The sequence below is a fragment of the Anopheles merus genome, chromosome 2R, assembly GCF_017562075.2.
Source record: "Anopheles merus strain MAF chromosome 2R, AmerM5.1, whole genome shotgun sequence".
Lineage (NCBI taxonomy): Eukaryota > Metazoa > Arthropoda > Insecta > Diptera > Culicidae > Anopheles > Anopheles merus.
Window position 1 is genome coordinate 9,917,302 of NC_054082.1, and position 14,521 is coordinate 9,931,822.

Here is a 14,521-nt window from a genome sequence, read left to right on the forward strand (position 1 = left end):
ACGGGAAGCAACTTCCTTTAGAAGTGTGTTCTGTCGGAGAAAAGCACCCCACCACAACGAAAACGGACATCGTTTGTGGGCTTCGGATAGGTCCCTCCTGGTATCTACAACATCTTGGCACTATTAGACAACCATCAGTGCATCGAAGGAAAGTTCCCAGTACCGAATGGCCGACGACCCTAAGCACGTAGAGGCTCCAAAGGAAGCTGCAATTGAAGACAGAGAGACAGAGAGTGGTGGCGTTCGCTTGGCCGAGAGGTCGATGCAACGCGCCAAACAGTGTAATAGTACCTGGGAGTACCTGGGGTTCAGAAAGCAGAACTCGTATCCACGCGAAGGCTTTGCAGCGGCAAACAATGACTCCAAAACTTAATGCGACCTTTTCAAGCGATTTTCGGCCGAAGTTCGAAAAAGACACCCTAGTCTGCGAACCATTTCAACATGCTCCAGCAGCGTCGCATCAAAATTTGCCGCCATAACACGATGCATGAGTTGTACTCCTACAATTTGGACGCGATAACTGATGAAGAATTAGCAAAAAATCCAAGGTAGACCTTAAAATATACCAGCTCGCAAGGTCTTAGATTATTTTTTTTGCAAATAAGCTTTAATGACTTCCTTTCAAAGGATGTTCGGGGAAAGAAACATCTGAAAAAGTCATTTCTTTTAACTGCAAACGTTAGTTTAGGGACGTATTACTTTCAAATAATAAAATCCCTTTATAATCAACCAAAGTTTGACGGTTTGTGGTGTAGAGTTGTGTTCACATTAAACAAATCTCTTCGAAAAACACCACACGTGGTCCAATTTCTCACGAAAACAACCAACTCCACCAGATAATTTCAAACAATTTCCTAATAATACAGGCCCACATAGTTCAGAGAAGCTTGGCACACTGTGCGGGCATCGTATCGCCTCCAACAGCAGCGGCAAGGTGTAAAAACACACGAACACCACACACTCAAACACAAAACACCGCCCCGTAACCACCGCGTTTCTGTTTTCGGTCGAAATGGCCGAACAAGGATCGCGCTTACCACACAGCGGCGGTGGCGCCACAGCCCCAACCCTATCGGAAGGCTCCGGCATGTACGTGTGCTCGCGGTCACTTGCTGCAGTGCGGAATTTCGCGCACCGGCTCGTGTACCGGCAACTGTTTGTCCTGTGTTTGCGCGGCCCAGCTTCCCGGCCTACGCATTCGCAAGGGGGTAGAGGCCGTTTCGCGCGCGATTGGCACCTACACCATACGATGTTTATGCTATCGTTTCCAATGCAAACCCCCTTCCGAACCTGCGATGGGACACGCAAATGCAAATTATGCGTACACTTGGGGGGGGGGGGGAAGTAGTCGCGATGGGTGGTCTGCAATCCGGGCAAAACGGTGTCTAATTAATTAACTAGCGTTTTCGGTAGGGCAAATTCGATGGCGCGTGAAGCATGGGCGTGCTTACTTGGGCGATCCTTTCGCGATGGTGCTGCTGTCGAATTGGGCCCGCTTCGTGCCCTCCTGGATGCTGTCCGAGCAGGTAACGACGTCGCAGGTTGAGTCGGTCCCATTGCGCCGCCCGACGATCACCGTGCCGAGCTGCAGTGCCTATCGGTGCCGGATGCCGGTGGGTTTTTGGGGGAAGAAATTAATGGCGGTAAACAATTAGTTTTAGCTGTTGACTGTTGGTGCCGCGTGTTAGTGTGTGTGTATGAGTAATTATGTCGAAGTTGGCGGTTGGTGAATTTACTGGAATATAGTTGAAATTAGTATTTTATGTAGTGAAGTTAATGGAATTTAGTTATGTGTCTATCGGTCGATGAACAATTATTCCAAAATCATTTTTTCGCTTAGATATCAGAATTTTACGTATTTACTAAGCGATGCATGGCGGTCATTTATGTATACTTTACTAAAAGAAGTATTACAATTGACACGAAACAGTTAACATACGTCTTACGAATGCAGCAAAATGATCAGCTGCATCAACGATCGAGTAAGACTGAAATGTAAAATGGCATTTACACTCACTTTAAGTATGATCATTTCTTAAAAAATAGTAGAAATAGTAGAAAGGCTCAGACTACAAACAAAATTTTCTGAGTAATTAAACTTCACAATAATCATTATAACAATTTATCGACCTTGGGAAGATCTTAACAATAGGCCCTTGGGAAGAAGTTGAAACTAATTTAAGATTATCTAGTGATGTTGTACATGATTGGATGATTATTTTGAAACAATTCGAACATATTACAGTCGTTGCCACTAAATTTTGGCTCCATCACACCTATGTTTGTCTCTAAAGACAAAAATTTTTAACAGCGTGTCACAACTTTTGCCTAAAAAGCATCAATTTTTGACAGTGCGCATCAACGTTTGTTTCTAAGGCATCAATTTTTTACTGTAAGCCGATTGCGTTATTTACGTAAAATTTAACGTAATTTCTGAAACTGTGTGTTCCAAAATTATTGAATTTAAGTTAAGTAGTTAATTATTACAGCCGGTCTCATGGTACAGTCGTCAACTCGTACGACTTAATAACATGCCCGTCATGGGTTCAAGCCCCAAATAGACCGTGCCGCCATACGTAGGACTGACTATCCTGCTATGGGGGGAAATCAATAAGTCACTGAAAGCCGCCAACCCCACAAGTGGGTTGGTAGGCCTTGACCGGCATCGGTTGTTGAGCCAAAGAAGAGTTAATTATTACAATGAAAGAATAAAAAATGTAATAATGTAACGCCAAATTTGACAGTTTCAATGGAGTGAAAAAATTGGCATATATTTTCAGGTGTAAACAATGGCTTTATAATTCATAAAATTTCATTTTTCTCACACAAAAAAATTTACAAGGTTTGTTCATGTGATGTAAAATTACAATCGTCATAAATCTGCTCAAATATCATGTATAATTATAATGATTGATACAAGATTTCCTACAGTCTAAATGGATGATCTACAGACAAAAATAGGTACTGTCTAAAATGGATGCCTTACAGCCCAAAATTAGGCGGCAACGAGAGTATGCTTTATTCATCAAACTTCAGCGCAGCAGCTTTGTTAAAACGATACGCTCAATTATAAGAGAAGCCAATGAAAGCTTGACTCACTCCTAAGCGAAGCAAAATGCGATTCATTTCGCTTTTGCCAATCATGCAATGCTTAATACAATTCCAGCGATCGGTATCAACGTTCTCGGAATGCCGATTCAGGTGTAATACAGCTTATCGTTGTCGGAAGCCAAGCTAGACAAATTTGCACAACTGCCAGACAAAAATCAATAATCTCCTCACCGCCTCTCCCGAGAGGCGGCTAATAAACACTCGATCGATTAGACAAACTGCTCGTGCAACCCAATATCCCCCTTACCAAACCTGGGCTGCAGCCCGGAAATGAATCGGATTAGAGCATTTGCAGCGGAAGTGTAGTAAACCATTTCGGGCAATTGCTTCTCCCTTCTGTTGAGCGTGCTGGCGAGAGAAAGGCGACTATTGGATCGTAAAGAAGCTACAGCTACATTACCTAGAAGCCATTGATCTTGGTGCATTGAGCTCGTAAAGAGTTGCAGCAATTGAAGGAATCGGAATAAAGGGCAATTCAATGCCTTTCCTCGGAAGGTACATCACACAAGCTTTCATGCAGCATCGTGTGCACAGTTTTCCACCGCAACCGAGCGGAAAAATTTTCACCACTCCGAACACATTTGCACCTTCGACGGTAACTTGTCCCATCGACTCAACCCCTTTTGCGGTTGGCCGATAAAAATGCCAACAAGTGTTATTCTTTCATCAGTTCGGCACACCTCACGCAGCCCTTGGCACGCGGCCCCCAGGGTTGGGCAGATAAATAACGACCCCAAGCTCCCGCTGATAAGCCATCATCGCGGTCGGCGCTGGATGTGGCTCGGTTGATAAATCGATTCAAATAGAGCGAGTGCGTTAATAGCACCATCGGCAATAGCACTCGCACCGCATATCAGTCTCGCTCAGGGTGGAAAGGATGTTCTTTTACAGCACGGGACACGGCATTGGATGAGCTGAGCCGCCATCCAAAAAAAAAAAACCACCACGAGGGTTGTTTTTTTTTTGTCGTTTTTATTACGATTGTCTATTCAATTTCAGCGCAGTCCTTGTCGATTGTTACGAGGTTATTTTACGATGCCTGGTGAAGCTAAAGTGCTGCTGCATTTGTTTGTTCTCCCAGTGTTGACATACACTGCCGGCTTGTGGCGAACCGATATGAGGCAGAGATACTTTATCCGGCCTCAAGGTTAAATTAAAAATCAATTTATAACCGTCTGGGTGTATATGTAGGAATTTGATATCATATCATCGCAAAAATCATACGATTGATGATATTGGGAGTTTTTACGATACTAGCCAGCTGTTTTATGTGGAGTTTCATATTTGGCGGCTGACATCATGACAATACATCGTACAAAATCCAAAGTGTATGTAGACCAGGTAGTCTCGTCCCATAATATAATTTGACAACTAATTTCTAGATCAAAAATGCTCCATTTGACACAAAGCGGGTGTAATGATTTCCCATAGGAACGGATCGTTTTTCATAGCAGCACACGTTCAGATTTAATTTAGCTTACAATTAGCAGTATTTCACGTGTCTTCAACAACTTTTTGTGAATAAAATGAAGATTTTAAGAGTGTGTTGGGTATTCGTCAAGTTACCAAACAGCCTGTTCGATCAAAAGTTTTCACCCATCCTGTCAAAATTCATTCGATCATTTTCACCCGACCATAACTGTCAAATGGATACGACCTGGATGATGATGTTCTTCCACGGACAGGTTGAAATTTTCAGCTTGCCGGCTTCAAACAGAAAACGACCCATATTCCCATTCTGTTTTTCAATGGAAACTCAAATGCAATAACACCGACAATCTCAGTTGTCTTTAATTTAAAAAGGAAAAGTCGTTCAAATGAAATTGCAATTAAATGTATCTTGAACTCTGGAATGAGATGACAAGCTCTAAAAGAAAAATGTTCCGTTCCAGAAATAAAATCAATCTAATCACCAATTTTGAGGAAAAGGAAACGTTTACACCCATGTTTGCTCTAAACGGCGTGCGATTGTCTAATGCTGCTACATTCCCATCCCCGTACAGGCTTTTCTGTATAAATGCGAAAGCTTTCCTCCGGGAAAATCTCTCGCTCATGACACATGCACACAACCACAATCAGTACACACACACACACACACACACACGAACAGACAGACAGACAGACACACTTACCATCGGCAGGACGAAGCCATCGTTGTAGTCGATGTGCTCACCGATCAGGTTGACCCGGCCGGGGGCACAGGCGGCCAGCTCCGGCTCGGCACCGAACGTGTTGCGGAATGTTTCGATTGATGTTTTAACAACCTCATCAAAACTAATTACCCTCGACAGCATCTCGATGTCCTCGGTGTCGGTGGAATTCCTGGGCAATGGCGGGTGAATAGAGGGTGAGGGTGAATGAGGGCAGCGTAACAGCATGAAAAAAGGGGTCAGCGCTTTTGTGGTGTATGTGTTAAATAAGCGAAAAACGACTTAGTCGAGGTTCTATGGTGGGGGGCGCGCTGGGGCCTGTTAATGACCTGCGGGAATTGGGCACGCCCCGGAGGGCTTGCCGGATGGAAGCTACATTTTATCGACAGCAATCAGGGGGTTCGAAGAAAGTGGAGGCGGGGGAGTTTCAAGCCAAACTGGCGGAATGTAGATTAGTAATGGGTCGTTTGGTGGTAAAAGTTACATACAATGCAAGTATACTGATTTTGTGTCATTCGCATCAAAACATGTTAAAAGAAAACACATATTTTTGCTGCTGCAGCCTGTTTTTTCTACAAGGGAAAATGCTTTCAACCTACTAACGAGTTTAATATAATTTCCTATAGTTTTCTCTATTTGCTCAAGCCTCAATCAATCAAATAACGCAAACACTCACACGCGGGGTGCAAATTTGCTGCAATATGTTCTGCCACCCGTTTATGCTAGTTGTTGATGAAAGCAAAACAAAAATAGCTCCCACCTGCAAGAACATAAATCAATGATATGTGTGACCAAACACTCCACCTCTGACTGTCAGCTAATTAATAAAGGTTTTTTTTTTGCCATCACACACTACATGAAAAGGACACTTGACGCCTGGCTACATCACGAACCCATCCAGTAGCTTTCTAACTATTCACAGTAATCATTGCAATCAAGCGAATGGTTGTTTGAATGGTGGTGGAACGCACATTTTACTTCCCCGGTTCCAGTTCAAACAAATACGCCGGAGTGTCACGGCAATCGAGTCGATATTGTTGTAATAGTTTAGAGAGGCTTTGGCTTCAACGGAGTTCTTTCGCCTCTTGAATCGAGTCAATGACAGCGTACTGTGCGCACGAGTTAGCAGATATCAACTGGTGCAACTCCGCCCGAACGACACAAGATCGACCCCGGTTCGGGTGTGAAATTAAACACATCCAGCATGTTCCAACTCAATTTTACATCCAGCTGGCGCGCGTACCAATACCAAAAGGGTTCGCTTTTGTTGATACGGTGCGCGTACGATTACTGCATATACCACCACCAACCAGTAGTCGGGCATTAGGCAAAGATAAGCGATGGATCACACCAACACACGCCAATCGTAATGCTGCTTGTGTCGTCAGCTAGTTGGGGGGCGCATTGTGCTTTGTGTGTGAAAGCCACTTGTCGTATCAGCAGCCGGCGGCAGGAGGTTCGTGCGTCGGGCTACGCGTTTACCTTACACGTCGTTATCAAATTACTTGTCGAGTGGTCCGATTGATGGGATGCTGGGTGGAAGAATGCATAATGATGAAGACGTAATTAGGTAACGAGCTGTGTGTGTGTGCGAGAGAGAGAGAGGGTTTTTTTTTCAATGTGACACGCAATGTGCGCGAGCAGTTTTTTTTGCTTCTGTGGGACACGTGCTTAAGAAAAATCATCAAGGGTTGATATTGTATTTCTTACAGTGCCGTCTAGACTCATCATTATTTACCAAATAGCTACAAAAATAAAATAAAAATAAGGGGCAAAAACAATATTCATAAAACGGAAAAAAAATAGTTTCTTCGTTCGCTGATGTGAAAGCGCCTAAATGTATGCTATACCCATCGCATCGATGAACCGCGGTTAAACAACAAGGGCAATGCAACGCAACAGTGAGGCACAACATTAACTAACAGAAACTAATGTGGAATTAATTATCTTTGAGTTGAAAGTTATTTTTCATTACTTTATTTTTAAATATTGTGGAAATCCTTCTTTTCCTATCATTTCATGTTTGTGTTTCAACTGCTAATAGACGCGTTAATGGCTGCCATTATCAGTATTCCAAATTGAATCAATATTGAATGTCGGGGCTTATGTGTACTTATGTTACAATAGGCAAACATAATCGTAAACTAAATTGGTGGAATATCTATATTTAATCGATTATGGTAAAAAAAACTCTAAAATATGTCTTGGAAAAAACATTTCCAACACCACCAATACGTAGAACCTGATTCATTCATTTTCCACCCAACATCGTTGGCAGCATCGACCATGGAGGTTGGATAATTTCCTCTAATTGGTAGCCAGGGGAATTCCGTACAGCTGATTCGATCGAGAATTTCAATAATTTCCCCACCCTACTGAGAAATACGCCACAATCAAACTCGACCCTCCTCCCCATTTAGCTTGCTTTTATTTGCTGTCCTTCCAAAATGATTTACCATTTCGTATCGCAAACAAACTAACCAACCAAAAAAAAAAAACACTACATTCTACCGACCAACACTTGGTCCCTTTCAGCTCATACGTTGTTGTGTGACGTTGGTTTTACACAAAAAAAAAAGAAATCAAAAAAGAGATCCAATAATGGAAGCAAATCCATCAACCTTCCCTGCGCCCGTGCGTGCGAATGGTCCCGGAGCTTTGTACCAATTATTCGCATATTTAGTGTCTAATTTGTGAACCGCGGCCCGATCATATGCAAGCAGCCCAACACGCGGAAAGGATCTCGCGGAGGTCAGGCACGCGGATTGCGCAAAACATTTCATCAAACCGAGCCGTACCCAACTGTTGCCAACGATACGATGCTGCGTTCTCAATCGAACGGAGGACGTAACGATTTGAATCCTATTAGTAAACGGCATGCTTCCCGGAAGCACGATGTCCTCCCCCACCAGGACCAGGAGCGAGAAAGTGCGCTTCCGCTGGCCCTTCTCCGCACTCAGTACGGCCCGCGCGTTGCACCGTTGCTGTGGTACAAATATTCAATCACAAGCAATCTGGTATCTCCGGGAATCGGTCCTACCATTGGACCGAACGACCCATCAACCCAGGAGGGGGTTATTCGTTGAACCCAGAAATAGAAATATTGTGTCCCTCGCAAAGGACACACTTTCACACGGCTGGTTGTGATTTTTTTGTTTACTTTGTTTGCTTCTTCCTGCACGTGATGATTCCTGTGCACAGCGTTCGGAAGGACGGAAAAATTGGAAAAACAAATGGACAAAATAAAGGAAAGGAATACTAATCCTCGTTTCGGGCGAAAACCGCTCGCGCCTCGCTCCCATGGCAACCGATTCTTCGCGCCCGCGTGCATGCGTACGTTCCGGTCGTAAATCCTGTAATTTATATTCAATTTCATTTTCCACAATTTCGGACAGCAGGCGCCCACTGTCATGGCCCCTTTTTTCTGTGATGTCCTCCCACCAGCTATGTGTCCTCTTCTTCCCTTTATGTTGTCGGGTCGGGGTTTTTTTTTGGCGTAGTTACTGCTGCTTTCTCGCATATTTACAGCACGCACAACAGAGTCCCTTTGAGTGTGCGCGACTTTCGCGCGACCAATTTTCGGTGCGTATTTGGCATAAAAATGATTTATTTATTCGCCATGGCAGCGGTGCGTCGCGCAGGACAACGGACGCAGGACCACTTCGGATCACGCTGATGATACTGATGATGACGATGATGGTGTAATGCATACTGGCCGGTAGCGAACCGGCTGCCAACCCCTTTTTCCCCGAGCCTTCCTACCGAGTCTTTCGAATGGCTTCCCCGAGGCCTTCCTGTCCTTCGAATGGCGCTTTCGTCACCCGGGCAATAGGTACCGAGGAATCCAATACAGTGAAATATGCCCTGATAGCCGTAAACTCTCATTCAGTGCAGGCAGGCCGACAAATACTCTGGCGAAATTGGTCCCGCTTTGCATCAAAAGGATAGTGGCTCGGACGCGGGAAGGGGCGAGTGACATTTTGAACCGAGCATTCAAGCTTACATTCAAACAAAGCTCGTTTGCAAAGTGGCAAAAAGGTTCTATTTGAAACTGCATCCTTTTTGGTGATTAAAAATAGCACCCACCACCACCGTGGGTGTCATAAATGTGCTGTTGATTTTGTCCCACACGGCACACACCGGCACACGGCAAACAGGTGGCTGCGGCATGTTTATTAAGTGACCGGTTTGCTTACCAATGTGCTCTATGTGGCTGGTCGTTCGTGTCTTGCGCTACCACCGCTTTTTTATCTAATCTTTTGCGTCATTACACGGCTTCGAAGTACGATCCAAGCAGCTATTTTTGGGGCGTTAGCTTCTTCCGGAAGGGTTTGGCTACGCAACGCACTGAAGCTGTGTGAGCGCCGGTGCGCGAGACACTCGGTGTGCCTTTGCCAGCAATGCACAAACAGGCGTAAGGTAAGATAAATGATACAAAAATGATATACAGTTTCTTGTGAGTGAAGCAGAGTGACGGCGGAAACCTGACACTGTGTGAGCGTTAAAGCTCAAGGTCTGGTCAGAGTGGAATAAATCTTTGTCGGAGGTATTTTTGGTAGAATTTTGATACTTTCTTCAAGCGTTGCCCATCTTTTGCCACTCAAAAGATGGAATGTAACGTATCATGTAACGTTTTCTGATAAAACCTTTATGCTCAAACCAACGAATAGCAAATCATGCATTACATCGCAAGTACCAAGACGCAAACAAACTCACACCGAAGTACTTTCATCCTGCTCCAACATCGCTACACTAAACTCGACGCCTGAAGTTACAATAACATCGATCAAACCATCAACCCTCCTCTCCCTTTCAATTGGAATGCTCCATTTTCCAGACGCCAAAAGTCCACACTACTGCTTCAATGCAATGGTCCGGGGGGGGGGGGGGGGATATGGGAGTCGGTCAATGGGCGGGATTGCAGCCTCCAAGCCTTCCAAATGGCCCGTATTGCGACTGCGAAATGCAAATGCGAACCTGCACGTGCAGCCGCCGTACGACGAAAGCGAAACCGGAACACGGTGGAGCGACCTCCGGGCACTCACCGGGGCCGGGGATTGATCCTTGACGTTTGCAGTTGAAGTTCAATACCGAAGCGGCTCGATGCATACAGAGCGCCAAAGCTCGCGGAACAGGTTTTCTTTCCAGCAACCAGTTAAACTGCAACTGCTACTTGCCCGTATTAGTAGTACGCGACCCCATGTCCGTGCATGACGGCATGAGTGAGTAGCCGTGTGAGTGGGGCGGTGGGAGTAAGGCAGCAAAAAGAAACTCAGCCCCTTAGAGCCACACCCTTTCCCCGTGAGCTGGACATGTTTGAGCCGCAACTCAAGGGCACTGGAACGGGCTGGTATCGGGCCCTGTTCCATGGGTGTCTTGGGCGGGTATTAAGTGTGTGTGTGTGTGTGTGTGTGAGGAGTGGACTAACTCGAAGCTACACACCACATTTGCAACCAAACTCGCCAACATTGACCGGGTACCGTGCGTGGCCCTCTGACCGGGTTTTCGCGCGTAACATCAAAACAATATCCCTTCCCGGGTTTCTACGGGCTGGTACCAGCGCAGTCTGTTTGCTGTTTTCGCACGTGCCCGTACACATATGTGTATGTGTGTGAGTGTGTTTGTGTGTGTGAGTGTTTGTGTGCTGTTGCAAAAGATGCAATCATGGGAGATAGATGCATCACACCGTAGCTCATGGTCGCGCGCGAGTCTTCGTAATCGTGGCGCCTCTCATCCTCCACGACCTGTCCGGGACGGGGTCGGTGTTGACGCCGTGTCCGATGACCTGTCAGCTGGACGATCGTTTAAGTTTCCCCTTTAGGCTATAAATCCTTTTTTTTTCTTGCAAAAGCAAATAAAACCCTAACAGAAAAACAAGTCTAGGCATAGGCAGCTCTCACGTCGTAGCTTATGGGTTGGAAGGTTAAGCGCGAGCGTTATCGAATCGATCAGTTGATTGTCAAACGATCACTTCCGTCATTTCAAGAGCAGTTTTTTGTTCTTCTTTATTCGTTATTCACACATTGGTAGCAATCTGCTGCAAAACAAGTAAATGCAACAAAACCGCTTAACAGTAATGCATTTGGTACGCTTGTCTCGTCATGGTACCTGGTTGAAGCGACGCTGGAATACAAATTAGGCGATTCTAATTCTAATACGGCATGCTAAATGGTGCAGCGTGATCACACAGTTACTGCATCCTCTGCGCTGCATCGCCAGCAGCAAATATATGGTCTTACACAAAACTGTATCCATCAGCAAACCAAACAAAACGACAAGTTTGCTTGAACTCTCAATACAGCTAGCACAGTAGAACAAGTTGACTGCAAATTGTGGCTTTTTTTTCATTCATAAATATTTAAGACCTCCGAACGACTCGAACCGCCGCTACATATATCATGTGCAAACACGAATGCAAATTGGAATCGACTGTAAATATTTAACCTGCTGATGCGGCACCCCCGAACAACGCTCCCTATGCAACAGTGCGCTTTTTTAACAATAGCAATAGTTTGTGCTACAAAAGCACCCATTCGCACTGCAGACTGCTGGCTGCCAAAAATCCCTAACCTATCGCCCAGCGTGCACTCTACGCACCACTAACCAGCGCGAAACCGGCCAGAAGCGAAAGAGGCTGAAAGACGGTTGAAGCTGTGACCGCGTGTCGCTGCTCTCGTAACCGTATGGCTCTTAATTAATTTACGGCCACCGAATAAATCTTCCCCCTTTCCTTTTGTGCGAGATCATCTCTCCGACTACAAAGACACAGTGGCACACACACAGGGAGACTCGCCACGAAACGGTCGCGAAACTGCAACGGCCTTATCTCGCTGATCGCGCGGCCCGGTCGGTTTGATGCGGTCGCTGCAGTAAACATGTTGCAGCATTCGGGGAGTGGGAAAGATGGTTTCGTGGCCACCATTGCCCATCATCGCACACACACACACACACACACACACACACATGGTTGACCGATGGTACATACGGCTTATTGTTACACAAATTCACCGTGCAGTCAGACAGATCGAATGACTTGGAGTGGGCAAAGAAAGTGGGAAACCGAGCGCAATGATCAGCGATGCAACTGAGGCCAAACGTGTGTGTGTGGTGCCGTGAATGGCCGTGCGTGAATGTTCGGTAGCAAACGATGTGCCCGCACACAAACCAGCACCAGTGTGACAGCGCTCTCAGTTATCCGCTAGTGACGGCCGTTTCGGTTTCGATTGCTCCCTGGGATTAGAGCCGCTGACAGGTCCGTGTTAAGACGAGCCGATAAAGCTACCACGGCTGCTAAAGCTGTGTGAAATTGTGTGTGTCTGAAGTGTATCTGCACTCCAACGGAACCCTGCCTTCCCGTCTCCAGTGTGTCCGCATGTGTACGCGTGAATTAAAACCACCGCTCGACACGTGTTTCCGCCATCGAAGGCTCACTTTTCTCGCTGCGAAGAAAAGCAATTCCAACACAACCTGCAGCAAACGCCAGGCTGGGAGATTTCTTAATTGAAATCTTTGCCCCGGCGGTAAGCGCATCATGCTTCGCATCGCTCGTGTGCCCAGCAGGGTTGGCTGAGGTGTTGAGCATTCCGGCATTACGATCCGGCACGCCATCGAACGTGTGGTGCCCCGCAACGCGATAACGATCGTGGGCCGCCCAGCGCTCCGGCCGGAGTTAAATTCTACCTCAAATCGTGCTGAAAGCTGCCGCCCCGATAATTGCTGCAAAAGTGCGAAAGAACCTAAACAAAGGTGGAGTGGGAGATAGTGGGAAATTTCTCAACCCGACAACACGTCCATTTCATCGACCGGGCGCATCGCACGGGGTAAGTTTGCGAGGGGAGCGATGGAGGGAGAGTAGCGTTACTTTGGGGCTTGCGCGGGGTAACAACCCTCCTCTGGATGGTCAGCCCCGGGGGCCCGCGGCCGCCCCGGTATGTGCGTTCTTTTCGCATCATTCTAGCTCACGGGTCCGCAAAAACCACCGTAAAGGTGCAGCTCAACATCCGTTAGGCGTATTTAAAAACCCTCGGGCAGCCATTTAGGTATTTTAAAACAGCAAGTGCACAAAATTACGACACCACGCGCGCACACACACCCGCCCGCGTTCTGAGGCGTGTAAATTATTTTCTTACCGTTTTGTTTTTAGAATTTCACAAGCACTAGCTAATCTAACGCCCTCGGTGTCATAGGTAGGGGAAAAGGTTGCAGAGTGTGTGTGTGTTTTTTTGGCTACATCTCGACCGGCGTTTGTTTAGATGCAGTTGCACTGTAATATGAGGCGGTCGAAAGGTAAGCGTGAGTCAGCGTTAGCGTCACTCGGGTGCCTATTTAATGATGCATTTTCTGTGCATTTGCGTGCTGTGTGAATATTGCAGAGCTCAAGGTGCAAGGGAACAACATGAGGGAAATTTGCCAGGGGTGCCAAGATATGTGATACAAGAATTGTTGCCTTTAGCTTCAAATTTATCAAGAAGAGCTCTTTTAAAAAAGCTCTTAATGTAATAAGTGATTTCTTACTCCTCTCTGGAGCTCATTTGTTGATTCGTGGATTGAAAAGAAAGAATTGATCACTAAGAATTTCTATATCTCCAAAGCCCAATTCATCTCATTTTTACCAATCACATCATTTGCATCATCCATTTCTCTATTTCATCTTCAATCGGTCAGGTCATAACAACTCAGTTTAACACCTACCACGGAAGGTAGCAATCGTTACCGATCCTAACATGATAATGATAAAGCTTCAGCCCGCTAATAGAAGGGGAGGGGGGGGGGGGAATCGCTCCCCTCTTGCCTCATTACTTTGCATCGTGTATCGTTTGCACGAGTCAAAAGGTTACGATTCATTCTCTGGTTACTGACACATTTCTCTGGAAGGAGGGGCACTAGAAAGAGCAAAACACACAAGAAGCCACTCAGGGACAAGAAGGCAAGGCGCAAAGGGAAAACCACCCACCTTAATCAAAACATACAATCAGCGGGAATTAGCTTTATTGCTATTATTAATCCATTAGAAGACCATGGAGTCCCTCCCGTTTTCGACTCATTCCCATGCGGGCGCGCTCGTATGGGAGTCAGCTTCTCGCCTGCTGGAAGTAGCGGAACTTTTACATACGCGCTTCACACAGTGCGCCTATGCGCCTAGGCTGATTACCTTCTTCGCGCGTGATTTAATAGCACCTTCTAAACACCCCCTATCTCCACCGTCCGTTGATTGTCAATAGATATCAATTAGCTGGCCCCGTCGGAGGAGCAAAACAAAA

General features: G+C 46.0%; 1 protein-coding gene across 6 annotated transcripts in view; it reads right to left on the minus strand.

The window, feature by feature from the left end:
* Positions 1 to 14,521, minus strand: part of LOC121589008 (galactokinase-like) — a 29,549-nt gene that overhangs the window by 11,700 nt on the left and 3,328 nt on the right. For 3 of the 6 annotated variants that reach the window (XM_041907540.1, XM_041907538.1, XM_041907536.1), the window contains 2 exons: positions 5,244 to 5,433; positions 1,452 to 1,594 (listed from right to left, as the gene is read on the minus strand). In XM_041907540.1, the coding sequence (XP_041763474.1) occupies positions 1,452 to 1,594; positions 5,244 to 5,405 (305 nt within the window). In that variant the 5' untranslated portion in view covers positions 5,406 to 5,433. Of the gene's footprint in view, positions 1 to 1,451; positions 1,595 to 5,243; positions 5,434 to 5,937; positions 6,201 to 6,232; positions 6,434 to 14,521 lie in introns of those variants that run through there. The other 3 variants (XM_041907537.1, XM_041907535.1, XM_041907539.1) reach the window with 3 other exon arrangements.